The sequence below is a fragment of the Dreissena polymorpha genome, chromosome 15, assembly GCF_020536995.1.
Source record: "Dreissena polymorpha isolate Duluth1 chromosome 15, UMN_Dpol_1.0, whole genome shotgun sequence".
NCBI classification, from domain to species: domain Eukaryota; kingdom Metazoa; phylum Mollusca; class Bivalvia; order Myida; family Dreissenidae; genus Dreissena; species Dreissena polymorpha.
In genome coordinates this window covers 57276367-57296806 of record NC_068369.1, presented here as the reverse complement: position 1 = coordinate 57296806, position 20440 = coordinate 57276367, and the positions used below count along the sequence as shown (strand labels likewise).

Sequence of the window (20440 nt, the reverse complement as noted above, 5' to 3'; positions counted from 1 at the left end):
TTAAATGCTTTATATTGATAAATGTAATCATTGGATCGTAAAAGCTCCAGTAAAAAATCCAGAAAAAAAATAAAAAAAGGAAAAGAACATTGCCCGGAGCAGGTTTCGAACCAGTGACCCCTGGAGTCCTGCCAGAGTCCTGAAGTAAAAACGCTTTAGCCTACTGAGCTATTCCGCCGAGAACACATTGACGTATTTTATACGTTATATAAGCAATCTTCGTAGTTTCACATAATTTAACGCCAAAAACAGAACTCTCCAAATTATTCAATCGTTTCGCGGTGCAATGCTTTATAATTTTTAGGTTTTAAAATCGTCAAAAGATGCATATAATGGCTATATTAGAGCATGGTTAATGTTCAGTATTACTGTTTCCTCACAAATATCATAACTAAAACGAAAACTTACGAATCTGAAACAACTTTTTTCAATTTTGTCAATTTACCAAAGCGTGAAAAGATCCCTTTAAAATACCACAATGTAAAAATTGCCAGAAACCACGCATTTCAACTATTTGCAGAACTTCCCTACCATTCCCACTGCAGCTACACCGAAAGCCACTGAACATGCGCCTCAGACTTACACAAGGGAGGAGCCATCTTTTCAAGGTATTATTCAGTATTAAGTTTCATAACTTATGACTTCGTTACGTGCTTCATCTGCTATTATACCTCAGTCACAAATAGACACCGACCACCGTCCGATCAGCGGCCGACGTATTTTTCAGCTCATCGGGCTGGCGACCGGCCGATGATCGCACGGAAACAGGGCCAATTTGTAGCATCGGGCGGCGTCCGGATTAATTTTAAGTCTCACTTAAAATTTTGCCCGACGTCGGGCCCGGGAAGGAATCGAGTTGAGATCGAAACAAGATCGGACGATCAACGCACGGGTATCGCCCGGCGATCGCCCGACATCGGATGCATTGAACGTGTATCGGCAAAAGTAAAAGTATTTCCCAGAGGAATATACATCGGCCGGCGACCGTCTGATTGCCGGAGGGCTTCCGCACGATGCCCGACGGACGCCGGACGATGCTCGTTATGATACACGTACAATGAATCCGATGTCGGGCGCACGCCGGGTGATAACCGTTCGTTGATCGTCCGATCTTTTTTTGGTCTCAACTCGATTCCTTCCCGGGCCCGCTATTGCGTAAAACAAACTTTGATATAAAAAATTAATCCGGACGCCGCCCGATGCTACAAAATGACCCGATGTGCGTGCGATCATCGGCCGGCGCCAGACCGATGAGCGGAAAAAAACGTCGGCCGCTGATCGGACGGTGATCGGTGTCTATTTGTGACTGAGGTTTTAAACTTTGTAACTCATCGGACGGCGGACGGCTCCGACGTGTCCAGTCTTCCCGATGCCTGGAGATCGGACACATCGGCCGGCGACCGGATTATTTGTGACTGAGGCATAAGACATATATTTCATATCAAATTAAGTTTTCGGTTTAGTATCGTACAATTAACTGTAACGTATGTGTTCCCCACATAATCATCGTTTCATTCGCATGTCACTTACATCTTAAGCAATACATGATTTTTTAATTAGAATTTATAAGTTTTTGTTGTATGGCAAAATACAGACAATTTGACACGACGGTGGTTGTCAACCCGGCAATATAAGCACGACCCTGCATCTATATTTGAGTATTGTATAAGTTGATGTAATAAGTTAAAAAAAGTTTTCACCAAATGAGTATATTTTAATTTAAGATACATGCACAGACCAATGTCTCAGCGGCGTAGGCGGCACTGTTCCCGGAAGTACGTGTGCCTGGTTACTAGACCGGAAGCGACTCACAATGAAGAGCGCCACTAATTTCTGTAACAACGGATTTGCCCGAGGGTGCGCGCGCAGCTGCAATGAACTCAAAGTAAACGATTTTTAATTATTCATAAGACTCATCTGCTCCAATATGTTCAAATTAAGAAAAGTGTTTCTGAGTCGGTCATGGTATTTCCTGATATAAAATAAATGTGTTTTTATTAACATTCACTTTAACATAAGAATGAACGTGTGTCATACATATGAGCGAACCGTTCTCAGGGGCGGATCCAGGATTTCTGGTTAGGGTGGGCGGAATATTGAAAGATTTGCTGGGGGTCCAGGTCGGTGCAGGGCAAAGCCCTGCTAGGGGCCAGAGGGAGAGGGGGCGAAGTCCCGCGGTAGCTCCGCGATTTTAGTGATTTTGAAGGCTTTGACAACCACATCTCCAGCATGTCAAGCATTATGTACTTTCATCAAAGTTCCTTCTTATAATGCATAAAAAGTGCATAGTTTATACGTAATACAGATGGATATATCAGGAAGAAATGTCTTAAGTTAAAACATTTAGCGATTGTCTGTTATTAGTGGGAAATGTTGTGTACAACCCCCCCCCCCCCTACACACACACACACTTTGGATCCGCCTATGGTTCTTGCTATTACAGCTATCACATGGTGTTCTCGGCGTTTAAAGATGTGAATCACTGAAAAAGCACCTTTCACGGATTGGCATGTGGTTTTGGTTACCGTATACATATTTCATTGATTATCAATAATTTAACCATATCATTGACTTGTTGTTCGTGAGTATGAATGTGTATATATGGACTTCAATAAGCAATCCAATTCAGATGACTTGTTTTGGTATCATAATATTATCAAGAATAGATAGAAACATATTTTACCGTTACGCAAACTTGAGTTTAAATTATTTGAAAATAATCTTTCAGAGTACATTACAAGCTCTTTAAATGTTCAATCGAAAATATTAAGTAAATAAAGCTGATACCATTTCCAATCCGATAAGAACACATAAAATTAGAATAAATGATAAAAGATATGAGCCATTTTTATTCTTTTAAACTTGTTTATGTGATTTCAACAGGAACTCATGCTGTTTTTAAACGGAAGTAACATATTGTGTCCGAAATTTTTAAACATCGATTATTTGGAGCTTTATTTTCTGTTTTGCTATTCATCAATATTAATTTAGTAGTTTTAGTTTTCGTAATAATTGTGGGCATGCTATATGTCAAATACAAAAAAAAAGAATTGCCCTCAACCACCCTCAATGAGTTCCATTTAAACGATCACAAGACATGTACTGCATAAACATAATCGGCTTGCAACTTATTCCATAGTATCAAGATTTGGTGACGATTTGTCTCGGCAATAATTCTTACACAACAAGCCTTATATGAAAAATAAATATAACTTATGAACCTTTGATTGGGTTAGCAAAAACGACCGAAAGTTTTTTTAAACGAATAAACACATTTTCGATTTATGATTGCACTATGGACAGTGTGCATGCCTGGTTTTATAGCGTTTATTGTCAATGATTTTTTCCCATAGGAAATTCTTACGACATTAATCGAACATATTTTATCAAAAGCAAATGACAGATTTGTTATAAACGGCACAAACAAAAACATGCCGCACAGCATTAAAGGGGCCTTTTCACTGATTTAGGCATGTTTTGAAGTTTGTCATTAAATGCTTTATATTGATACATATAAACACTTGATCTAAAAGATCCATCGTATCGAACCACTGACCCCTGGAGTCTTGTAGTAAAAGTCTTCCATTTAAACCACTCGGCCATCCGTGCTCACAATATGTCAGATGTATTTTATACTTTATATAAGCAATCCTCGTAGTTTCACCAAATATAACGACAACAACAGAACTCTCCAAATTATTAAATCGTTTTGCGTTGCAACGCTTTATAATTTTCAGGTTTTAAAATCGTCAAAATATGCATATAATGGCTATTTTAGAGCATGGTAAATGTTCAGTATTACTGTTTCCTCACAAATATCATAACTAAAACGAATATTTGCGAATATGAAAACACTTTTTTAATTTTGTACATTTACCAAAACATGAAAAGGCCCCTTTAAAGGCAATAACAACTGCGGTCGTCGCTTCAGATTGGTTAATAATAATTGTCATGGTTTGAACCGGCTTTCAAAGCAACCAAACTTCTTACGTGGACTCTCCCATCCTTCTAAATTGGATCAATTTATTTCCAAAATTAGGGATGTCTAGTATATTTATTTCTATATTTAGAATATTTCTTACAGAAGTATTCCTTTAAGCAAACAGCGCAGACCCTGATGAGACGCCGCATCATGCAAAGGCATAAATGGGTTAACATCAAAATAAAACATTTTCCAGTTAAAAACAATTAACAGAGAATATTGTTTCGACACAATAGTAATTGTTATAGATTGACGCATGAATTAAATATTTATCAGAACGGTACGATTGCAACTTTCTGATGCACGATGTCATATCATGCATTGCAGATTACTATATATCCATACACCATTTCGCACCATATCAGCCTTTATACGCCTACGTTTTGAATTGTTGTACCAAAGCTTAAAATATTCACATAGCCACCTGTGCGGTCATAAACATTCGCGCCTACGGTTGACGTTCGTCACGACTATTGTCCGCGCTGTCACCAACACGCGACACGATTTTACTATTTTTGACTTATATATTAAGTTTCCAACCTATCAGCCCCCCTGAACTTGTTTCGTACTGAATTGATAGATTAATCGAGACTTACCTTAGGAAGTTGATGGTTGATCGTAATTTCATCTACTGTAAATCCCCTTAAGAGCTCAACACGAGAGATGACGCAGCTTTTGCAGCAGAGATCATCAGGCTTCAGAGTAAGCAAGGTTTTAAGAAGAAACCTTGCAAACAATTTTTTAGAAAATAAACATTAATAAGATGGGCGGGTGTCAATAAGACTGGGCGGGCGTGTTGAGCTCTTAAGGGGATTTACAGTAGATGAAATTACGATCAACCATCGACTTCCTAAGGTAAGTCTCGATTAATCTATCAATTTCATCTACTGTATAACCCCTTAATGAGCCCCACACGAGATTTTAGAGAATTTTCTATAAATTTGTAGGAAATATTGTAGGTAAAGAAAGCATACAAACATTGTTGCATATAGATATGTGTGTCCGTTTATTTACATGTCTACCTCATTTGTTCAGCACAGCAGATTAAACATAAGTAGTGTTATTTTCTATTTCCCGTGAATAGAATCTGGCAAATGTCCTTGCATTTGTCCATCCGGCTGCTGCCATTATTTGATCTAGTGCAACCCCTCCTTTGCTAGCTTTGGAAGTTGCTGCTGATCTAGTGCTATGGGGTTTGTACTGTTTGTCAATACCGGCTGAGGTTAAGACTTTCTTTATCCAGTTGCTAATTATGGATTTGGAAACATGTTTGAAAGGACTAACTGTACTTATGACTAAATAATCATCTTGTCTTAACGATTCGGTTATATCGAGGTATTTACACATTGTTTCCACAATACAAATGTCCCTTTCTCCCGTATATCTATGAAGAACAATGGCCCTAAAATGTGTCCCTGGTCTGGATTATTTTAACAAATGTTTAGGTGATATGACGATTGTTTGCTTGTCTGCACTGATTTGAATATCAGTAGTTTTGAGGGAGTGTAGAGTTTGGCATCTCTGTCCAGTGACTAGTAAGAATAGCATGCATAATTTGTGGGATAAAAATGCAAGGTTATCAGTTTTCAGTGAATGTTAAAAATCAAGAACAATATTGACATCCCATATGCATCGATAACGTGGGAATGCTGGTATTGTATTGAAACAGCCTCTCATAAATCTTGATAAAATGTCATCATCATGAATGTTTATATTTCCACACAGTTTTAAGAATGTACTATGTGCGCTTCGTGCTGTATTTAACGCACTATAATTCATTTTTTAATATATCCGTCATATTGTCTCTTTGTAGTTTCTCTCCACGATCTCTAGCATGTTTTGAAATTCCTTTGTTTTTGAGCGATTTCCTGATAAGCGAAAAAGTCCTAGTCTAATTTAGGAAAGTGGATACATTTTGTTTGGTTTGTGTGGAAGTGTCAGAATAGATTTCGGAAGTGGAAGTAGATGGCATGATCCGCTGATCAACTGTAATAGACTGGGCCACCATGGCTGGGTTGGCCAAATTGGACCTACTAGAACGGCTTCTGTCCTGTCTTCCACCACTTTCTGTAACACCTTTGATATCAAACTGAAAAGAGGGAACATATAAAAAAAAACACATGATTTCTATTCGAAAGTAAACGCGTGTATTTGATGTGCTTTATGGTATGGAAACCTTGAAACGTAAAGATCCAATTTGCTGTTTAGCTTAGAAGCAAACAGATCCACCTGCATGTTATTGTGAATATTCATGATTTTCTTGAATACATCATCATTCAATGACCACTCAGTATAATCATTAATTATTTTAGATATCTCATCAGCTTGATGATTTTTCGTTCCAGGCACGTGTGTCACTGACAAATTCAATTTCTTTTCTAAGCACCACAGCCATAACTTTCTTGCTAAGTTGTGTAGCTCATCATTTCGACCACCAACATTTTTTAAGTATGCTACACTATTTGTATTGTCCATGTAGAGTTTTAAATGTTTGTTCGTTTCATTTTTACAGAACGCCATAACCGTTAGTTGGCATGCCTTTAATTCTTAAATATTTATGTGCATCATTTGTTCCTCTGCGGACCATATGCCCCCTGTTTTTTGGCCGTTTGTTTTGTTATATCCACCCCAGCCTGTTTTTGAAGCGTCACTGTATATGATAATATCTGGAGGACCATGATAAATCTTTGTGTATGAGGATTCAATATTGTTTATCCACCATTGTAACGAAGGGTGTATTGATTTGGGGATGTTCATATAACTGTTAAAATTGCCATTGTGCTTTGAAAGTGCTTGTTCTTTTTTTTTAATGGTCTGATAAATAGAGTTGCATATTCGACCCCCGGAGTGGCCGCCACTAATTTACCGATAAGCTTGGCAAACTCCCTTATTGTTGTCCTCTTATTTGTTACCATGGCTTGACACATGTGTCGAATTTCTTCCTTAAGGGTCATGGTAAGTGTTACAGTCATGGTAATAGAACATAATACAAAGCCTAAAAATGTTAATTGTTGACATGGTCTTAATACTGATTTTTCTATATTGATAGTATGGCATAGACGGTCAAATAAAACTTATTGTGTCTATTATATTTTGCTCCCATTTAAGTTTTGTCTCCTTGTAAGCATGAGTCGTCAATATATGCTGTACTGACATAACCTTTTGATCTTAAATAAGCATATGCAGGTTTTAACACTTTAGAAAATACCCTTGGGCTGCTTGATAAGCCCATGACTAAGGCACAGAATTGAAATTTTCTACCATCAAACACAAACCTCAGCATGTGCCTGTGTTCTTTCGCTACTTCAATGGAATAGAATGCATCAACTAGATCAACAGAACCCAACCAACAATTTTGTCTCATGTTTGCCACCGCCGTAGCTAATGTTTCCATTTTAAAGTGAACTTTGTTTGTATAGTCTATATTAAATGGTTTTAAATTAAAAGTAATCCTGATTTTGTCATTTGATTTTGGTCTATAAAAGATGTTTGATAGAAATTCGCCGTCATGTGGTCTATTTTCGATTTCTTCAAATATACCAGTTTTCAAGAACATGTCTATTTCCCTTTCAATGCTTTGTTTTTCCCTCTCATTAAATTGGTATGGCATAGGTGGATTTTCTTGAATAGGTGAACTGTTTACTTCAAGCTTGTAACCTCTTATTGTATTTAAAATCCAATGATCGCTTGTTAGTATTTCCCATTCTTTAATTGCTAATTTCGTTTTACCTGCTTTAAAATTTTCTTTGGTGTTTTGTAAAAAAACATGTGCGTTGACTAAAGTTTACCTTTAGGTCACCTACGTTTATTTCTGTTTGGGGTGCATCTTGAAATTTCCCCTGCATTTGTGCTGGTATGCGTGGTTGTTGTCCCCTACCGGTTTCACAGGAGGGGACTTATGGTTTGCGCTCCGTCTGTCAGTCCGTCCGTCAGTCCGTCCGTCCGTCACACTTTTCTGGATCCTATGATAACTTTCAAAATTCTTAATTTTTTTTCATGAAACTTGAAACATTGATAGATGGCAATATGGACATTATGCACGTCATTTAATTTTTTCCTACGTCAAAAATTCTGGTTGCTATGGCAACACATAGACTAGAAATACTGCTGAAAATGGTGGTTTTCTGGATCCTGCGATAACTTTAAAAGTTCTAAATATTTCTTCATGAAACTTGCAACATGGATGGATGGCAATATGGACATTATGCACGTCATTTCATTTCGTTCCTACGTCAAAAATTGTGGTTGCTATGGCAACCAAAAAAAATTCTGAAAATGGTGGAATTTCTGACAATGGTGGAGCCGGTAGGGGACAATATTGCTTGACAAAAGCCTTGTTTCTTCTGAATTGATTTGCTACCGGATTCCATCTGTGCTGATTTGGGCGCTGGTCTAAAAAAGGCTTCCGTTGAGTTGGAGCGTAGATCATGTTGACGATTTGTTTAGCTCCTTCGGTGGTTTTAATAGCCTCTGGAATTTTTTCGAACAGCTTTTCTGCTGAGGAGTCCAAATTATCTAGATGTCTATAGCGGGGATGCATTTCCTTTTTTAGTTTTTCTCTTCTGTAATTGGTCGTCTTCTGTATCCCATTGGTTGCCAATTTGAATGCGTCCGATAACAGCTGTTTCAGTACTTTATCTTTGGATGTTTGAATCCTCTCAAGTGCCTTTGTGATTGGTACCGCTACTTGTGCAAGCGTGCTGTGAGACTTTTGCAGGATAAAGTCTAAATGTCTTGGAGACTGTTTTAATTGTCTCCACAGAAATCCATCAACCTTGGGGACTTGAAGGAACTCGATGTTGACTGGCCGTTAATGTCTGTTCAGAATCTCTTTGATTTTTTCTTCTGACTGCTTGTTTTTGATTGCCTTGTTTGTAATCTCAGCGATGTTAGGTGATACAGCCTCACCAGTTTCCGTTGTCTCAGTACAGAATTGCGTTAACTTTGTTATAAGATCGCAATCCTCCTCATCCGAGCAGCTTTCCTCATTCAAATAACCCTGCAGTTCGTCTATTTCTGCGTCCATTGGGTCCGATTCCGAATCGGAACTTTCGGTAACTGTAACCGCAGGTGCTTGTAACTGTTTAGACGGCCCCGACTGGCACATATCCGAGAGTCCGAAATTCGTGACTTTTTTGACGGCTCCTCCTCTTCTTGTTTTTTGCGTTTAATTTCCGTCACGTCTTTTTGAAGGTTTTCAATGGTCGATTTCATTTCACCCACTAATCGTGCAATGTCCGCAAATTTACTAATGTTTTTGTTCAGTTCTTGTAGAATTTCTTCCCCTCTTTTCTTAGGGGCCCCTGGAGGGTTATGTCCTGGCTGATCGGACATTGTATGTTCTACAAAATAAAATTAAACCCTGGTATAAATGTTGCTGCATTTCCCTTGAGGGTGAACATTTAAGTATTATTACCAGCAGTTTGCGGCCAGAATAAAATAATATACCTATGGTTATCCCGGATTGTTTAATTGCCATGTTTACAACCGGCCGTTGAACTATCAGTAATTGTAGTACGCAGTGTTACTGCGAGTTAATGGGAATACACATCCGTATTTTATTTATATAGCGTTTGCATTTTAACTTTGCAATGAGATTTTCACTTGCGTTGCAAATTTTTTGCACTCGCAGTATTGCAAAAATGGTAAACAAGGGACACTTATCCCTCCTGTACATCATGTCTGATTCATAGAAACTACATAATTATTGTCGACACTATTGCTGTCAAAAACCCGTATGTTTTTCGTCTAAAACATGAAAATTGGCTTGAAAGAACAACGATGAATATAATAAATATTATTATTTCAACTTACCCGTGTGTGTTCTATTTATTGTACGTGAATATTCCGAATTTACACTGATTGAAAATTTTGTCGCCTGCTCCGCTGCTGATAAGCCTCGTCTCTGATTATCTCGGCTGCGAAAGCTGCGTCATCTCTCGTGTGGGGCACAATATACAGTAGATGAAATTTAGGTCTGTTTCCCGAACTTCTTGTACCTCTGTCCATCCGCGAAATTTGATACTGTGATTACAAAACAACTACAAATATTGGCTGGAAAGGCGAATAAATGTTCGCGAACTTTATTCGGATTCGATTTTCCGTAATAGTGGACTCGTGTTTTCTCTTGATACACGCCTTGTCTTGTTTTATATGTGCATGATTATTTCAGAAAATGGCTGTTGATGTCCCCTCATCTGCCCAAAATGTCCAGGAAGGTATGTGTAAATACATTTATACTTTCTGAGTTTTAAAAGAGTTTCGATGAGTTGTGTAGTTAAGACTTGCAAAAAGTTAGGTTGCAATTACTATATGCCATAAAATGAGTCACGTTCTGAGAAAACTGGGCATAATCCACGTGCGTTAAGTGTCATCCCAGATTAGCCTGTGCAGTCAGCACAGGCTAATCAGGGACGACACTTTCCGCTTTTATGGTATTGTTAGTTTCAAGGAAGTCCCTCCTTACCGAAAATCAAGTTTAGGCGGAAAGTGTCGTCCCTGATTAGCCTGTGCGAACTGCACAGTCTAATCTGGGATGACACGTTACGCACATGCATTAAGCTCCGGTTTCTCAGAACACGCCTCATATATATTACATCTGCTTATCAGGTATGAGTGCCACAAGCCACAAATTCACATGACGCTTTTACGCTCTGAATTGCTACGCGTACGCATGTACCTATTTTTTTGAAGTGCAAGAGTACGCATATCTTAAATTTAATGCGATTTGTTATGTTGCCATATGCAATTTCTCCATAAAGATTTAATGATGTACGGTTTCAAATTGCTAATTTATATCTGGGAACAAAATTGTTTACACATGAATTGCTGAATCGCATTATTTTGCCCGATATATCTTAAAAAACCTGTGCTTTTTCTTGCAATCTTTAACCCATTTATGCCTTGCGTCTAGAAAAAAGTCCTTGGCAAACAGCGTAGACCCAGATGAGACGCCGCATAAAGCGGCGTCTCATCAGGGTCTGCGCTGTTTGCTTAAAGGAATTACTATTAGAAATATTCTAAATATAGAAATATATTAGACATCCCCTAATTTTGGAAATAAATTGATTCAATTTAGAAGGATGGGAGAGTCCACTAAGCATAAATGGGTTAAAGTTTGGTCTACACTGTTATTCACAGGGGCGTGCACAGATCTGCCCGAGGGTGTGTGGATTGCTGACGGGTCACGTGACTGCAAGTACCTGACGCGCCTTTACACAGAGGACCGGATATGGGGCGTCTACGCCGCCAGGGAACGCCTGTGTGCCGATCCCAGCACGCGTTGTTGCGCTTCCTGCAAGGTGGTCAAAGCGGAATTTGATGTAAGTACACGTGTAATTGAGTCTTTCATGAATGTTTATTCCGTTTAAAAATCTGCTTACATTAGGGAACCGTATGTAATTTAGTATGCTCGTTAGCTGTGTTCGACAAGGAGAACCGCTTTAGCCATTGAAAACAGCAGCATTGCTTGTAAGTCAGTCTATGAATACAGCAGACGTCATAAGGCGTATATGATGATACCAAATAAAAAAAACATATTTGTGTAAGTAATTGTTCGAGGTATTTCCAACTTCAAAGGCCAAACTGGGTGATATCGTACGAAGATAATTACTCTTCATCATCGGCATATGCATATTTTAAATGACCCTCTGCCGGAGTTAAGAAATATGTCCTAAAGGGTAGTGTTTCTATTGTTCTTATGCAAATAAACATAAAACAAATAAATAAAGGACATAATTGGCTTAACCAATTTATGGTTAGCGTCTAGAAAAAGGCCTTGGTAAACAGCGTAGACCCAGATGAGACGCCGCATCATGCGGCGTCTCATCAGGGTCTGCGCTGTTTGCTTAAGAGAATTTCTGTAAGAAATATTCTAAATATAGAAATAAAAATACTAGACATCCCTAATTTTGGAAATAAATTGATCCAATTTAGAAGGATGGGAGAGTCCACTAGGCATAAATGCGTTTAGCAAATGGTCGGTAGCTTATACGTCAGATCAATATTCAAATGATAGTATTGAATTCGTATGTTAGGATATGAAGGACATTGGGAATTTCACGATTTCAATTTTATTCTACCTCATTATTGACTATTCAATGGGTGTGTGAAGTTCAACCTCTGTCAGTCGGTTTGTCGGCGGGTCGGTCTGCATTAAAAGTTATCGATTTGTTTGTATTATACTACTTCTAAATTTCAAAATTAATTTTTTTAAACTTCGATTATTAAATCATAATTATGTTTAGAGGCGCAAGAAAATCGTTATTAACCTTTGAAATCAAGCACTCCTGATTTTGTAGCATTTGAACAACGCTTAGCATGCGTCGCGAGTGCATTAGTCAAGAATTGACAAAGATCTAGTGTTTTAAAGTGTATTCGTCAACCGCCTGTTTTGTGACGTGTGTGTTTGCTTTTTTCGGTACGATGTTCCGCATTAAACGTTCAATATTTATTAAATTCAAGGGTGTTGCGGAACAGGAAGTAGCTGTGCCTGACGTTGTCATAGTACCGCTCAGCGCAACGTCAACCAGCAAGAACACAGGTTGGTATTTTTTGCAAGCAAATATTGTTGACGTACATAATTTAAAAAAAATAATGTTCAGGTTTGTTCAAGGCGTTTTCCTGTGTTTGATGTTTTCTTGTCCGTAGACATTTGATTTATCTTGATTTTGGTGAATCTTTATCATGAAAAGAACTTTGTAAAGAAAAGTAAATGACATTACGTATAAGCGTTTATTTCCATGATATTTCTGAATCTAATATTATTCGTTTAAGATTTTAACCATTTGTTTAGAAATAATACATACGAGTTATGATTTTGCTCATGTTTATTTTATATTAAATTACATCTTTTGATATGATAAGGCGTTAGCGTACATTTAGTTATATTTGGCGCAATGTGATCATTTTCAGATTGCAAAGACAGCTTCGTGACCTACGGAAAGTTGACAGTGACCTGCAGCGAACTACGACGTGTTGAGTCTGACCTTTATTCTAGTAGAAAACAACTGTGCGCCACCCAGCGCGAGAAATGTTGCATCACTTGTAAACATATAAATGCAGTAGGTGAACGTGTGTACGCTATCTATTACATTCTAACATTCTTCCTTGGATAATAAACGTTACACTTTTAAAATACGTATATACTTGTAGAAACGTACACTGTAAATGTAATATGTCATTAGGGAAGACGGCAAAAGTACTTGTGCACCTTGAAATAAAATATCTTTTATACATTATTAATGAAACTCAATGGAAGGCGTTTTACTGAAAGTGTTGGTCAATATTTGGAATTATTAAATACAGTTATAATTACGACAGCAGAACAAACATACTGGTGATAATTCTGCTTGTATTTATATTTTGAATAAGGCCATTTACAAATAAAATACACAGTGACTGACCGATCGTATGCGCCTGCCTCCATGTGAAGGTATCATGTGTCTGAAAAGGTCGTCGCCATGATTAAATATATGCAATATATCGTTTCCTTCTGCTCATAGGAGAAACCTTACACAATTGCCAAGAACGGCGAGAACGAGGTCTTTCAACTCGAGGTTTCTCAAGCAGGAAACGCATTTCGCCTGACCGGAAATGACGTCAGCATTAACGTCCCAGTTAGTGCTAAAACCCTACCAGAATCCCCAGTCGTTGTCATGCAAAGAACCCTCGGCGAGTTCATACGAAGACAAAACCAAGACAGAGAAAAGCTGCTTTCATTGTTCAAATCCTTATCAAACCTTGTTCCAAAGAACAAGAAAATCAAAAATTGAAGTATACCCAGTTTTAAGGTTCATTTTAAAGATGAACAAAACATCTACCTAATGGATTGACAGTTGTCTACAATAAACGAGAGATACATGTGTCTTTTGATTTTTATATAGCTATGCCATTATCTGTTGACCCCCAACAAAAACAATCGTTTCTCAACGAAATGAAAACCCTAATCGACATACACAAATTAATAGTTTGTCCCTTTCTTACTTACGTTAAAGTACTATTAGAGAGTTTTTTTGCAAAATTAGTTCATAAAAGTAAGTGCATAACGACACTCGTTGAATTTGTATATTTGTATGATGTTGTTAAAAACGAATAGTATATTAAGTATAAAAGTACCATATACCTGCTTGTAAAACATGTCCGCATCGGATTTACGTTGGAACTGACAGTGGCCGTTTGAAGCCGTCTACTTGATCGGCATGTTATTGATAGCACTTTTCTTGAACGCTGACAGGACAAGAAAATGCGTATAGGCCTTCGCGATGTGTACAATTATAGATTGTATGTAAATATTGTGTTATCATTTGTTGTTATATATATATATATATATATATATATGGGCCGTGCTCTGTGAAAAGGGGATTTAATTCATGTGCGTAAAGCAGTCCGCACAGGCCACTCAGGGACGACACTTTCCGCTTTTGTGATATTTTTCGTTTCAAGACAGTCTCTTCTTTAAGTTAGCAAAAATCAAGTTAAGAAGGAAGGTGCCGTCCCTGATTAGCTAGTGCACACTGCACATGCTAATCTGGGACGACACCTTACGCACATGTAATAAACCCCCTTTTCACAGAGCACGGACCATATATATTGTTCTATGGAAATGCTGTGTAGTCTTATTGTCACCATACATATAATTAAATGTACATACAGTCCGATCATCCAATTATTGTATTCCCATTGCATAATTTGTTATTGTCCTACGTATTCCCAAGTCACGAAATAAAGTATCATTAGTAACAAAAAGGTTATTCAATATTAAAAATATACTCTTCTTTAAAATCGTTTGAATAAAATAAGTTCTTGTTCAAAAGTACACGTTTGGCCCCTTTTATAAATTCATTTTTTTTTTTTAACAGAGTTTCACATTTCAGTTTATTTGCAAGTCCGATAATCTGATATTGATGTAAAAATTAAATATCGGGCTTCGCTTTTGCAACCTACCTAAATAAATTGCCAAAGTGATTTGTTGCTGTGTCTTTCTCTTTGGAAGCATGCACACAACTAAATTAGTTAGCATTCACAATTTATAACAAACTGTTTTTCATTGTTTATCAACGCAAAAAGGCGCTTTAGTTTTTAGCTCGGCTGTTTTCGGAGAAAACCCGAGGTAATGTCATAGCCGGCTCGTCGTGTCGTGTCGTGTCTTGTCGTCCGCCGTCCGCGTCGTGCTTAAACCTTTACATTGTTTTAACCTTTTGAACATGGGTTCTAAAATGAAAGTGCTTCCACTTACAACATTGAAACTTCATATGTAGCTGCACCTTAATGAGTTCTTTACACCACACCCAATTTTGGGTCACTTGGTCAAAGGCCAATGTCACTGTGACCTCTAAAAAAACTGACAAGCTTTCGTTTATTCAAAACTGCACCCGCAGCCGAGCGTATGCACCCGTTATGCAATGCTCTTGTTCAATATTTGGCACACTCTTATAGTAAGACATTCCTTTTATTTCGTGCTGGTCAACTGGACATTTAAAGGGGCCTTTTCACAGATTTTGGCATTTTTTAACTTATTCATTAAATGCTTTATATCGATAAATGTAAACATTGGATCGTAAAAGCGCCAGTAAAAAATCAAGAATAAAATTAAAAAAGGGAAAAGAACATAGCCCGGACCAGGTTTCGAACCAGTGACCCCTGGAGTCCTGCCAGAGTCCTGAAGTAAAAACGCTTTAGCCTACTGAGCTATTTCGCCGAGTACACATATTGAACGTATTTTATACGTTATATAAGCAATCTTCGTAGTTTCACAAAATTTAACGACAAAAACAGAACTCTCCAAATTATTCAATCGTTTCGCGTTGCAACGCTTTATAATTTTTAGGTTTTAAAATCGTCAAAAGATGCATATAATGGCTATATTAGACCATGGTAAATGTTCAGTATTACTGTTTCCTCACAAATATCATAACTAAAACGAAAATTTGCGAATCTGAAACAACTTTTTTCAATTTTGTCAATTTACCAAAGCGTGAAAAGATCCCTTTAACCCAGTTATGCCTAGTGGACTCTCTCATCTTTCTAAATTGGATCAATTTATTTCCAAAATTAGGGATGTTTAGTATATTTATTTCTATATTTAGAATATTTCTTACATAAATCCCTTTAAGCAAACATCGCAGACCCAGATGAAACGCTGCATCATGCGGCGTCTCATCAAGGTCTACGCTGTTTGCCAAGACCTTTTTTCTTGAGACTAGGCATAAATGGGTTAGAGATCATGTCGGTATACAATGATCGTGCAAGTAAATTACACACACATGCTGACGTGCGTTCTTGCCACACCAAACCATTCGGTTCTTTTTGTACCTAACTTCTTGCTCTAAAAATGCAACTCAATTCCGTTACGACATGTGTCATAGACATACTGTGGCTGACGTACGTGTTGATTACAGTGGAACCAATAATTATCGTCGGACATAGATGTGTGGGTATGTTCGTGGGTTAAAACAACCATGGAATCAAATGCCGAACGAACGTCCAATTCCGCACAGGCTTATCAGGGACGACACTTTCCGCCTTAACTGGATTTTTGCTAATACGAGACATTCTTTTACATAAAAAATCATGAACGCGGAAAGCGTCGTCCCTGATTAGCCTGTGCGGACGACACTTTACACACATGCATTTAACCCCTTTTCACAGAGAACGCCCCAAATGATTGTCCACTGAACTAGCAATCTTCATGCATTTCCATGCGCATAGAGACGGGGCTCTTTTTCGACAAAGAGCCAGTGGCTTAATAAGTCAACAAATAGCTTGGAAATATTCCCGAGTAGTTTTTTTTCGTGGTTTATATGAATTATATGTATCTTCTTTTCAAGTCCCATTTGACGATCTACAGATACTTTGACTACGTAACATTATATGAGTTGTTTGAAACCAGTCGGTATATTATACTTTTAGCATTTTAAACACATGCAATTGTGTTCGTCTTTGTAAAATAATAATTTCTCAATCCACAACACACGATATTTTGCGCGATAGTCGCCTCGACGTACGATATTTTACGCGACAGTCGCGGCGACGTACGATAGTTTGCGAGACAGTTGCGGCGACGCACGATATATTGAACGCTACCTACACAAGGGCGATATTTCGTGTTAAATATATCATGTGTCGCCGCGACTGTCTCGTAAATTGTCGTACGTCGTCGCGACTGTCGCGAAAAAATCGTGCGTCGAGGCGACTGTCGCGAAAAATATCGTGTATCGCTTCGTGTGTCTAGTGTCGTCCTTGATGAAAGAAGGTCGAGATTATAGATGACACAATCCGTATTCCGTACAAACACGCATATTACAGTTAATTGATGTGCTAAATTTACATTCTTACAGTGTGGTTAATGTTTTTTTACATTACTTTATACCGGCATTGAATGTGATAACTGGTAACTTTTTTTACACGTCATATTCAGATATAACAAATATTTTTCAGTAGGAAAACCCGCTTTCGAGCTGCAAGCTACCTTGGTTTTCCAAATGATTATAATCGTTTAATGCCAAAACTGCTGTCACCGCTAATTTAGTCTCGATATTATTCAATATTTGACATACAGCTATGATTGTATTTCTCTGAGTCATAATAAACACATTCAATGCGAATTTAAATAAGCCCGAATACACAGAGAGCCGAAAACCATTCCATACGATCTAACTTAGCATCTTTCGCTTTTTTATAATTGTTTTAATAACTATGATTAAGTACAATAATCGAATGAATACTTAATAACATTTATTGATTTGACCTTCATCATCACCTTCATCAGAAAACTACTTGACTTAAATTACCGGTAATTACGTTTATCCCATTTATGCCTAGCGTCCAGAAAAAGGCATTGGCAAACATGATGCGGCGTCTCATCAGGGTCTGCGCTGTTTGCTTAAAGGAATTTCTGTAAGAAATATTCTAAATATCGAAATAAATATACTAGACATCCCTAATTTTGGAAATAAATTGATTCATTTTAGAAGGATAAGAGAGTCCACTAGGCATAAAAGAGTTAATTTGTGGTAATGTCTACTGTATAAATAAATAAGAAATGATTTAACTGGTTGCTGATACATATTAATTGAGTACCGGTATTTTTACAAAGGCACACATTTTCAGTACATGTCCTTGTTTACTGCGATCCATGTTATATGTACTTAGTTCACGTACGTCGATTGCAATCCCGCGTTTTTCCATCACCCGCTCACGGCGTTTCCTTGCGATCCAACGTTATTCCAACCCCCGCTCACTGAATTTCCTTGCGATCCAACATTATTCCATCCCCCGCTCACCGAATTTCCTTGCGACCCAACGTTATTCCATCCCCCGCTCACGGCATTTCCTTGCGATCCAACGTTATTTAAACCCCCGCTCACCGAATTTCCTTGCGATCCAACGTTATTCCATCCCCCGCTCACCGAATTTCCTTGCGATCCAACGTTATTTCCAAGCCCGCTCACGGCATTTCCTTGCTGTCCCACGTTATTCCCTGACCAGCCCCATTAAAGATATTAATAAACACGACATAAAACGTAATCAACGTTCATACAATGTTAATAACTTCTATAGAAGAAATTTAAAACGGATTTTTTAAAGTACCGCGAGTTGTGTATACCCCTATTACCATTTTGTTTACATGCAATTATTTAACACTGCATGTGAGGTATGTAGTATAATATTAAATTAAGATGAAATAAATACATAAACGGTAAGCACAGTTTTTATACTTACACGATCCGGGCCTGTATGAACCTACAAAAATATACGGCTCAGTTTATTTTGGGATCAACAATTCCTTATATTGGCAAACAGCTATGAAACATGAACTAATGTTTGGTAATATTGGACATACGCTTGAATTACAATACCGAAAAAAATGCATGGAATCATGCGAAACAGTGGCATTTGAAAATTAACCCATTATGCCTAGCGTCTAGAAAAAAGGCATTGGCAAACAGCGTAGACCCAGATGAGACGCCGCATGATGCGGCGTCTCATCAGGGTCTGCGCTGTTTGCTTAAAGGAATTTCTGTAAGAAATATTCTAAATATAGAAATAAATATACTAGACATCCCTAATTTTTTAAATAAATTGATCCAAGGAGGATGGGAGAGTCCACTAGACATAAATGGGTTAAGTTTCTCTGGTATGAAACGGCAGCGATAGAGATATTGAGTTAGCAAAAAACCGAAACCATTTTCTCATCCGATACACAACTTTAACAAACCAGTATTCGTTGTTTGAACATTGAATTTAGAGTTAACTCAGCGTAAAATTAGCATATTATCTAAAATTTATTATTACTGCCAACAACTTCAAAGAAAAGACAATTTATCTTAATGGAGCTCAAAATTTTCTGTAAAACACGAAAACATGTACGTTTTCGAACGGAAGTGAATCAACTCGTTTTTTGTATTGTCCATACCGTTTTATTTTGTATCAACATATATATTGACTACTATCATAAGAAGACATTTTCAGCATTCCTGTATATAATGCAGGACATGACAGGAACTTTGGTTATATGAGAATGTAGTGTCAACTTGTGCAAATGTCACCATCATGTAAATCAGTTTATCCCATCTTCACCGCGACATTGACGGTATAACACACCATGGAATAGACTAACCTCTATCCCACCTTGTTGAATAAACCTTTCGCGTGCACGGACTACGTTTAATATGAATAAACAAACAAACATTCGCTGTGTTTCATTGTTTTTGAAGTTTCCAAACATGCCACGTTTTTTTATTGTTTAGTAAAAATGCGATGGGATAAGTAGAATACTAGTATTAGCGTTGAATAGAGATAAGTTTATGTTGCTCGGCTCGAACACCAAAAGCGCTCGCCAAGGCTCGCGCTACCGGCGTTCTAAGCCTCGCAACAAAAACTTCTCTCCTTTCAACGCTAACCTATTATTCTCTATTTCTACATAGAATTGCTTTATTATATCGGCACTTTATCCGATGGAATAATATGGGTTGCGCTCTGAGAAAACGGATTAAACGCATGTGCGAAAAAATCGCCACGAATTAGCCTGTGCAGTCCGCACAAGCCAATCAGGGACGACATTTACTGTCTAAACTTGATTTTCGTCAAGAAGAGTCTTTATTTAAACGAAAAGTCATCCGTGATAAGCTTTTGCGGACTAAACAGACTTATTTTCGAATACACTTAACGCACACGGATGAAACGAACCTTTCACAGAGCGAGGATCAATTATATGATTACTGTCAATACCTGGTGTGCACTGTGGACAGCATTCGCCTTGCGGTGTGTATTGTCCATACCGGCAGTAGATAGGGTAGCAATACACCTTGTCACATGGATCATACGAGCGCCACGTCGGATAAGATTGCTGAGGCCGGTTCCTATAATTGTTATATAGACCTTTTCCTCCTGGCCAATAGTTATACTGACTTATCGTGGCTGTGGCGCAGCCTGACACCAGCAGGACGATTGTGACCG

General features: G+C 37.9%; 1 protein-coding gene and 1 long non-coding RNA gene across 3 annotated transcripts in view; one reads left to right on the top strand and one right to left on the bottom strand.

The window, feature by feature from the left end:
• Positions 1–14947, top strand: part of LOC127860915 (uncharacterized) — a 34331-nt gene extending 19384 nt beyond the window's left edge. For both annotated transcript variants that reach the window (XM_052399228.1, XM_052399229.1), the window contains exons 5-11: positions 521–608; positions 1725–1885; positions 10155–10200; positions 11123–11304; positions 12446–12524; positions 12896–13044; positions 13486–14947. In XM_052399228.1, the coding sequence (XP_052255188.1) occupies positions 521–608; positions 1725–1885; positions 10155–10200; positions 11123–11304; positions 12446–12524; positions 12896–13044; positions 13486–13755 (975 nt within the window). In that variant the 3' untranslated portion in view covers positions 13756–14947. The remainder of the gene's footprint in view (positions 1–520; positions 609–1724; positions 1886–10154; positions 10201–11122; positions 11305–12445; positions 12525–12895; positions 13045–13485) is intronic.
• Positions 14948–17813: 2866 nt separating this feature from the next.
• LOC127860928 (uncharacterized) lies at positions 17814–20440 on the bottom strand. Its single transcript, XR_008039970.1, has 3 exons — positions 20213–20440; positions 18704–18724; positions 17814–18461 (listed from the first exon to the last, which is right to left on the bottom strand). It is a non-coding gene; the product is annotated as an uncharacterized LOC127860928 (long non-coding RNA).